Below are 9,471 nucleotides of genomic sequence, written 5' to 3'. Positions count from 1 at the left end.
CTTCAGTTTTGGTTTGGTCAGCGTATGTGGGAATTTCTCGTAGATATTCTTGGGTGTCCCATAGTTGAGGGAATTCTACAGAGCGAATTATGACTAGTTGTTGATAGTGAGAATCGGGTAGGAAGTGCGGGAATGTGGTGTGACATTATTTTTATGGTTTAAGGCAGTTCTTTGAGATCAAGACAACCCCACCTCACATGCTTCACTTCATTGTTCTATTACTATTGCATGTTGTTGTGTTGTGGTCCTATTGTAATGAACCATCACTCTTTCAAATCGAGCTTGCACAAAGTTTAGCCCATCTCTATACTAAATCCTCTCCTAGATGGTTCCTTTCCTGTTGTGTAGCTTGTCTAAGTAATCTAGGTTGTGTGTGCAACTATTTGATAGATGGTTCCTTCCTTCCGTTGTGTAATTTTATGACTACATTTCCCGTTGATTGTTACATTACATGCTTGTAGAAATCTCATATATTTTTGGATGTGTTGATGATTGTTACATTACATGCTTGTAGAAATCTCATATATTTTTGGATGTGTTGATGATTAGAAATCTCATATATTTTTGGATGTGTTGATGATTGTTACATTACATGCTTGTAGAAATCTCATATATTTTTGGATGTGTTGATCTGTTTAGAATATATGAATGTGCGTGGGAGATAGGAATGTAAACAATTCGAATCAAAGTGAATATCACTAAATTCGATTTTTATTTGTAAATATATATTCGAATCATATTTGTGATTTGAACTCGAGTTGTACATTGATATGATTCGCGAATATGGATCGAATTGAATATTCAATTTGAACTTTTCTACTATTCGACTGAATATGAATATATTTAATTCGTAATTTTGAAGGAGAAATTTTCAAACAATATTTTAAATAATATGGAGCTATATCTATACTTCTTTTTATTTTGATATTATTTTTCTTTCTTCCATATTCTTTTTTACGCTAGTAAATATTTTTTTGTTTATTATTTTGTTAAATAATATGGAGCTATATTCTTTTTCACTTTATCACTATTCTTTTCTTTTATATATATAATATATATAATTGAATATTTTTAATAACAAATCGAATATCATGATTTTTTTTAATTTGAATATTAAATTCAAAATTATTTAATCTGTATACACAAATGTCTAGTTGTCCGGGTCCGGGATTGAGACTCCCGTACAATAATTCATGAGTTATTATTGGTAAATTTCACTAAACGAGCTTGAACAAGAGTGGTTGTGTGGGTCTATGCAGTCGGATCGCTATCATATCCGCTTGATGTGGGCCCCGCACCGCCCGAACCGGGATCCCCAATGATGTTGCTTCAAACGCCCCACCAGTCATATTCTGTTTTCCCAATATCTAAGGGCGTGAATGCTGGCAAATCAATGCTTCAAGTTGAACAAACTTGAAGAAAAAAAATATAGCTCTCACCAACTTAAATTAATAGATCTATTTTCAACACTCTGTTGACGAATGCATCGACTTAGAATAAGGTTGACGAATTAGAGTGCTGTTGGAATTGAAAATTTTGGCTTAATCGAGAAAGAAGTCTAAAAATTGGTTTATAGTTTTTCAAAATTGACATTTTATCATAAAATTAATCCAACCGAACAAGATATCATAAAATTAATCTAATCTAATCCTATCTCATCCTTAGAACCGAACGCCCCCTAAGAGGATGAAACTAATTAAGATTGATCAACACTTGAGATTAACTTTCAAGAAAGTAATTAACTAACTCAATAACGCTGCTTTAACAAACTTAATCAACTGATCAACTAATTCTCATTTGACTCACAATTGACAATCTTAGTTAGTTAATAATTTTCTCTCACGTGACAATCTTATTCAGCTCATAATTAGCTGAATATTCAAGTATAAATTTTGTATGGTGCAAATATTTTTCTCAATATTTTATACAATCACTTTAAAGAGAAATTATTATTCAGTGTTTGGCCGATTAAAGATTCTCATTAAGATGTTAGGTTCACACTCAAAGAATTTTGTAAATTTTTGTTTTTACTTTTAATGAATCACATGATAAATTGGAATTCTTTTATCTAGGGGACATGGGATTAGCGTATTTTAAAAAAATAATTAAATTATTAAGACGTTAACAATGAAAAACTTGTGGCAAAATTGGGCTGAAATTTCCGAATAAAATTAAAAAGAAAAATCTATGTTGAAATGGTAGTCGATTAAAGTCGACGGCCCACATGAGCGAGTGGGATAATAGGTGTTAGTGATTGAATTGAAGTGTGACAATCACATTGGCATGAAGATATTTGAGATGAGAATTATGGACCAAGCACTCTCTTTTGTCTTGTTTTCTACTTTCTCTCTCTACTCCAACCCCCACTTTTTTTTTTTTTTAAGAGAAGAATAGCTTTATTTAATTCGGGGAGAAAGTCAAATAGGCAAGCCGACTTCCAAATCATTACATCATATAAAGATAAAACATGTCTAGCAAGTTCATGAGCTGCTCCATTAGCCCCACGACGAACATGAAAAAAATCCAACACCACCGTCTCACGAGCATGAACGAAGGCCTCCAACCCCCACTTTTGATCTTCCTATTTCAACCGTCTCATTTTCTATTTCACTAATATTAGTATATAATATGATTAAGGAGTTTTGGTAAATAGAATAACAGACTACTTTGAAATTATAATTTTAATATGATTTTTAAAGTGTAACAAATTAAATCATGATTTTTTTAATTTTTGCAATTCTATCCCTCTATTTTTTTATCGCTGGATTGTTGAGTTGGAGTTTACGTGGATTAATTCGTCACATAATATTTATGCTACGCTATCATTTGCAATAAAATTGTTGAATATTGGAAATTAGGCTGTAGATACACGATACATTTAATTTATAATTTGAGAAATTTTTTAATTGAAATCGTACGAAACAATATCGTTTAAGCCTTTATTAATCTGTGTAAGCTCCTAATTTTTGAACTGGAGGACAGAATTACAAAAATTGAAAATGTGGTGATTTTATTCATCACACTTTAAAAGTCACAGCAAAATTATAATTATAAAATAATTCGTGATTTTATTTGTCAAAAATGCTATAGTTAAATGTGCATGATATATCTAAATAAACACCGCAGATAATTAAAGAAAGTCAGAGCTCATATTATCCCAAAAAAAGAAGTACTATAAATATGTTAGAATTAGACGTAGGCTCGATTCAATTAAATCATGAAATAATTCAATAATTGTGTTGATTATATGTAATCATATTCAAAATAATGCACACACACATGTTAAAGAATTTTAAAAGTAATTTTATTTTGGAAAAATTTCAAGATTCCAACCATAAATATTTACGAAAATAAAGTACTCTATTTTCTGACATGGAAAGCCCGATTGCGGCAAAATATCTGTTCGCATTCTCAACAGGCATTTAGTCAGAAAAAACCAAGAAAAAGAGCACTGCATATCTTCAGATAAGAACGCTTTCAAAGTTATGGTGAGTTCATCCATGCCTTATTTCTTCTTACTCTAACTGTTTATCTCTGCCAACCCTTTTCAACACTATGGCTTATGTTCGCATTTCATTCGTCAAGTTTCAATCTTTCCTCAACTTTCTCGAAAACCATTGTGCATGTTTAGTATGTACCATGTTCTTGTAAGGCAATGGCGTTTTTTGTCTAAGAAAAATGGGTTTTGTTTCTTGAAATTCTGCTTGAGGATTGACAAGAGTGTGAGGAGAAATTGTTTCTAGAAGCTTATTTTACTGTCTTTTTTGGATTGGTAGGCTGTGAATTTTTCTTGATTATTTTCTTGGATGAAGCTTTTTTTTCCTTTTCTCTGTTGATTTATAGAGTGTGGGCTATCTTGAATTTAAGTCCTTTATGTGAGTGGAATTCTTGGATGTTTTGTACATTTGATTTGCTTTTCATCTTCTTTGTGTATCATTTTCATGATTATCATAGGTTTTATCTGATGGGGTTTGAGCTGTCTTGATTAAGTTTTGTAAATTGGAAAAGAGGGAGAGTTTAGTGTGTGGATTTGCTATGGTTGTTGAAGCTTTGAACTTTGATGTTGTTGTAGTTGTGTCAAGAGTAGAAGCCCCAAAGTAAATGCATGGATCAAAGGGATGCTATGACATTAGCGGGCTCGGGTTCGTATTACATGCAGGCCGACTCTGCAGCAGGGCTGCAGAGCTCGCCTAACATGAGCCCAATGTCGAATGCTGCTGTACACTTCCAGTCCAACACCGGTGGCAGCTTAAATGTGTCGTCGTTACCTTTAGATACTTCATCAGCAATGTCTCCTCATGGAGTTAGTGTAGGTGTAGGTGTAGGTCCACATGCTATGCAGCAAGGCGAACCTGTGCGCAGGAAAAGGGGAAGGCCGCGTAAATATGGACACGATGGTGCAGTTTCATTGGGACTGTCTCCCTCTATCTCTAGTCCTACACCTATGGCAAGAGCCACTCAGAAGTGGAGAGGGAGACCACCGGGAGCTGGACGTAAGCAACAGCTGTCGCCTCTAGGTAGTTTTCCCCTTTGCTTTTTTCAGAGCTTATGATGGATTCATTATCTTTTTAACATTGTTAATTGATGCAAAAATCTTGAAGACAAGTCTCATGAATTTACATTTTACAATTTCACCATGTTATACAATTTCAAGGTTCCTCATGCTTTAATTGTTCCTTGTATTTGTAGCACTATGTACATGTCCGAATCATGAGTTCAAGCGTGCAAATTTCTTATGCAAAGCTTCTAAAAATAAAATCAAGTGCTGTTGAACTCAATATATTTATGTCACTTGTGTGGATATAGAATCACTAAAAAAGGCTACTATCTTGAGCTAGCTGCCTTCTTCAAGTGTACGATATTCATGCTTTTTGATATTTTTATATACTAATCTGTTTCACCAGTTTTAAAATATTTACTGTTTGGCTGAATTTTCGAAGAACTAATAACCTTTTTCAGGTGGATCTACTTTCACTGGAGCTGGAACAATGACTCCACATATCATCAATGTTGCAGTTGGAGAAGTATGTATAAATCTTTGCGAATCATGTCATACAATTATAGGCTTTTTGCCTTTCTCAACTGGAACAAAATGGTAATTCGTAACTGCTACGTTGCAGGATATCAAAAGAAAGGTATTATCTCTTTTACAGGGACGAAGGGGCATAGTTATCTTGTCGGGCATTGGTTCCATCTCGGCCGCAAATATCAAGATTTCAAATTCTAGTGGAAGTGTCACGTACGAGGTGAGGTGTTGGCTAAGCTCTAAGAAATCTTCATTATAGAATTCGAGGAACAGTTTTTGTCTGAAACGAATCGTGCTTTTTCATCCTTTTGCAGGGGCACTTTGATATGATAAATTTATCAGGTTCTTACATCAATGATGTTGATGGTCCTCACGGCCCGACTGGTGGTCTTAATGTTACGTTTGCTGGTCCTGATGGTCGTCTCATAGGCGGCCCTGTCGAGGGCCTCCTCATTGCTGGCAGCCCTGTTCAGGTGCCATTAAAACGCTCTCTCGTGTTGAAACCAACTGAAATTTACTATGATTTTACATGGCTGCTGCCTAGATATAATTCACTATGTTTTCATTGGGTGAAATATGATACCATAACAATATAACAATATGCTTTCACCTCCGACTTTCAATATCTGTGATCAAATATTTTCTTCCATTTTTGTATTCAAACAGCATATAGTTGATAGCCAACTTAATCTTCTATTTTGGTTGTTGAAGATATACCTTTTTCTATCTTTTTCTCTCTTTTTCTTTTTCTTTTTTCTCTTTTTCTTTTTCCATTGGTTATGAACTGCTCCAGGTGATTGCTGGAAGCATGGTTCCTTTCACTTCTAAGCCCAAAAACAAGGCGCCCGAAGATCTGGAACCTTCTGGAGACCCTCATCGTAGCACACTTGGAAACTCGGTAAATCCAGCTAACGTTAGTCAGAATCTCAACCAGATGCGCGCCTGGACGAATTCAAGATGATGGATGTATATGAAATTGTTGTGTTGACATTAACTGAAGCTGGAAAGAAAGAGCACAATGCATTCGCTTTTTCTTACATGACATAGGCTTTCCCAAAATGTACATCCCTCCATTAAAAGGATTTTCCTCGTACCTGCTGTATGAACAACAATACTTGTAATTCATCTTGAGAGGACAGCTCAAGAAACATTTGTATACTCAGTTTTTTGTAACAAATTGGAAGCTTTTTTTCTCAATCTGGGTGAGTGTTTGCATTTTGCCTGTCACACAAGATCCTCTGTTTATCGACGTTTCTGTGAAGGGGTTGCAGAGTAAGTGCATTGATTGAAGAGGGGCTCTGTTTCATACTATCTAAGACATGAATGGCATAACGCATTTCTGCATTTTCATATGCATATATATATATTTATATATAGATAGATATATCAATATTTCTTTTTTAAATATGTGTTGTTATCATTGTTTTTGTAAGCAGTATGCTGATTTGTATGTTATTTATACCTTTGAAAATTGCATACGGAAATAAGAGACACATCAAGATTAGTCATTGAACTTAATTATCTATTTTCAGATGATCATGTCATATATAACTCTCTCCCCCTTTTTTAAATTTATATTTATTTATTTAAAATGTCGATGTTCGTGGTGCATCGCACGGGCGGACGTACTAGTATGTAGGATAGACACATTTACAATATCTGCATCCATATTCAGAAATATCAAATATATATGGACTGAAGCAACATTATTTTAAAACAGACATAAGCAACATCCTCCTTTATTTGATCACTGAGCTCTGTAATAATGCTGCATATTTATACTGTCCTTTTCAAGCATCTGACCAGTGTATGTCCAATCCACCCCAGTCCTTTTCAGGCACACCTAGAGCCTTCCAGACGGCCCTCGAGGCGTCGACAATGTTTCTGTCGCAGGGCGGCTGGTAGTCGTGCTCGAGATCGCACCCCATTGTGGAGTCACACTCATCAATCACCATGGCAGTCACACTCTTCCCATTGCCATAAATGGTAATGTTGTTGAAGCACCTCTTCATGTTATTGAACCAACCAGTCGACAGCGCCACGATCGGGATGTCGTCTGAGTGGTAGTGGCCGTCGCACTCCGACGGCCCTCCACCGTCCTTGCCCTTCTCGAATCCGTTGAGAGTCAGGAAGCCTTTAGTCCTGCCTGAAACTGAAGGTGAGCATTTGTAGATGTCGTAGAACTTGCCTTCTTCGCAGCATTCAGAGTCGTTGGACTTGTTGCATTTATCTTTTGGTGGCTTCTTCCCCTTGATCTTGCCACTTGGTTTGCAGGGTTTGGCTTCGATTTGCGGGACGAACGACATGATGAGAGCAGAGAAGACGATGAACAGCAAGAATAAGAGAGACCGATTCCTCATCTTTCTTACTAGTAAGCCTGATGATTTGAGCTCTTTTTCATGAAATTTAGAAGTGAATGCAGCCATTTTATAGATGTTGGAACAGTGAAATTCGTTTGTCGATTTCTTAAAATGGAACTAGAGACTGATTGTGTCTTATTCTAGTGGACTCTTCTATTAACTTAGTAAACATAAGTGATTGACATTAACAAGAATTGTTGTTTGGACTTAACATTAATTCCACAATGAATCTTTGTTTCTGATTTCTTTTGTTCCTTGCAGGATCTCTTCTCTGTTTTTTATAACTGTTTGACCCTTATTTAGATAATATCCACGCAATATTAGACAACGATGAAGAAGACAAACGACACGAAAGAAGCCATCCCATGTCTAAATCATCTATATGAGCAAGGTTTGAGAATCTAAGAAAATTCTTTATCATAATTTGAACAAAGAAGAACTTTTTTATGTCTATGGCCTTCCTTCTATGATAGATGAGGGACCATAGTTAGAGCAAACGAATACGGTAAGTAGTGTAATTTTTTTTTCCCTAATAATAATATCAATGGTCATGTCATGTCTGCAAGAAACAGACTAAGATTTCTCTGCATGCAATCCCAGAAAACTTTATGGTTCCATACTGCATTAGTTTCATTTTAATCTAGGCCAGTTTGACATCGTTATAAAACATACAATTTCGATATCAAATCCTATGTGCTCCATTTTCACATTAAGGTGATGTGATGGAGAAAAATGTTCTGTCATTTATTGTGTTGTTTGTCTGAACTATCTCCAGACGGCAGAAAGCAACAAGATGTCAGACTCTGAATGATTACAATTTGATGTTTTGTTTTCCATATTTTTTCTGATTTAAGGATAATGGTTAGAGATTATAGATATAAGCAAGAAAATAGGGTACTGTTTAATACCTATTATGATGCCAAAGAGAAATTTTTATGTCAAAGGTGTGAGAGATGATACAAGAAACCATGAGACTGTAGTAAAACCAGGATTGCATATATTAAGTTCTTAACATGATTTAATAGGTAGATAATCATATTCTTACATCATTTAAAAATGATAACAATTTGATGTTTGTTTTCCATATTTTTTCTGATTTAAGGATAATAGTTAGAGATTATAGATATAAGCAAGAAAATAGGTTACTGTTTAATACCTATTATGATGCCAAAGAGAAATTTTTATGTCAAAGGTGTGAGAAATTATACAAGAAACCATGAGACTAGTAAAACCAAGATTGCATATATTAAGCTCTTAACATGATTTAATAGGTAGATAATCATATTCTTACATCATTTAAACTAGTATAACTGCCCTTCAAGAATCAAAGGATGTTACTAAGCATCAGACCATGTGATATCCAACTCGCCCCAGTCGCCTTCAGGAACCCCCAAGGCTTTCCAGACAGCCTTTGAGGCATCAACGATGTTGTTAGGACACGGTGGCTGATAATCGTGATCCTCATCACATCCCATGGTGGAATCACACTCATCCACCACCATGGCTGTCACACTCCGGCCATTACCACTTATAGTTACGTTGTTGAGGCATCTGCTCCCTCCGCTGTACCAACCAGTTGATAGGGCGACGACTGGTGTGTCGTCAGAGTGGTACTGATTGTCACATTCTGATGGGCCCCCTCCGTCTCCACCCTTCTGGAAGCTGTTGATGGTGAGAACTGCTTTCGTGCTTCCAGAAATGGGGGGAGAGCATTTGTAAGTGGTGTAGAGCTTCCCTTGTTTACAGCAATCGGAGTCATTTTGCTGGTTGCATTGCCCCGGAGGTGGTTTCTTTCCCCTGATTTTGCCACTCGGGTTGCAGGATTGAAGACGTCCCTCCAACGCCTGAGCAGCAAGAATGATTAGCAAAGCAAAGATGGCTACTTTGTTGAGGTTCTTCATCTTGGCTCTATGTTTTCTTTAAGTTTAGTATTGAAACACTGATTTTTGGATGCAGAAATGGGATGAAGTTTGAGTGTTTAAATAGATTCATTTTCAATAAATAACTCCAAAAAAGTGCTCAAGATATGTGACTTCTTCTGCTATATTATCTGTATATAAGATGACAGAGATACAGTCTTATGCT

General features: G+C 35.7%; 2 protein-coding genes across 4 annotated transcripts; one reads left to right on the top strand and one right to left on the bottom strand.

Moving 5' to 3' along the window:
• Positions 1-3,280: 3,280 nt before the first annotated feature.
• LOC130999188 (AT-hook motif nuclear-localized protein 9-like) lies at positions 3,281-6,223 on the top strand. Of its 3 annotated transcripts, none has more exons than XM_057924687.1 (6): positions 3,281-3,488; positions 4,073-4,517; positions 4,960-5,024; positions 5,121-5,246; positions 5,341-5,499; positions 5,820-6,223. In XM_057924687.1, exons 2-6 carry the CDS (start codon positions 4,106-4,108, stop codon positions 5,985-5,987), a joined length of 930 nt encoding a protein of 309 aa, XP_057780670.1. In that variant the 5' UTR covers positions 3,281-3,488; positions 4,073-4,105; the 3' UTR covers positions 5,988-6,223. The 3 variants fall into 3 exon arrangements, with proteins under 3 accessions (XP_057780670.1, XP_057780671.1, XP_057780673.1); XM_057924688.1 differs by having other exon boundaries at positions 3,486-3,772; XM_057924690.1 differs by having other exon boundaries at positions 3,487-3,630.
• A 463-nt stretch (positions 6,224-6,686) lies between these two features.
• On the bottom strand, positions 6,687-9,409 carry LOC130999185 (putative ripening-related protein 1). The gene is made up of 2 exons (XM_057924685.1): positions 8,730-9,409; positions 6,687-7,302 (listed from the first exon to the last, which is right to left on the bottom strand). The coding sequence occupies exons 1-2, from the start codon at positions 9,285-9,287 to the stop codon at positions 6,817-6,819; spliced, it is 1,044 nt and encodes a 347-aa protein (XP_057780668.1). The 5' UTR covers positions 9,288-9,409; the 3' UTR covers positions 6,687-6,816.
• Positions 9,410-9,471: the final 62 nt, after the last annotated feature.

The sequence above is a fragment of the Salvia miltiorrhiza genome, chromosome 8, assembly GCF_028751815.1.
Source record: "Salvia miltiorrhiza cultivar Shanhuang (shh) chromosome 8, IMPLAD_Smil_shh, whole genome shotgun sequence".
NCBI classification, from domain to species: Eukaryota; Viridiplantae; Streptophyta; class Magnoliopsida; order Lamiales; family Lamiaceae; genus Salvia; species Salvia miltiorrhiza.
This window is presented reverse-complemented; position numbering and strand designations above follow the sequence as displayed.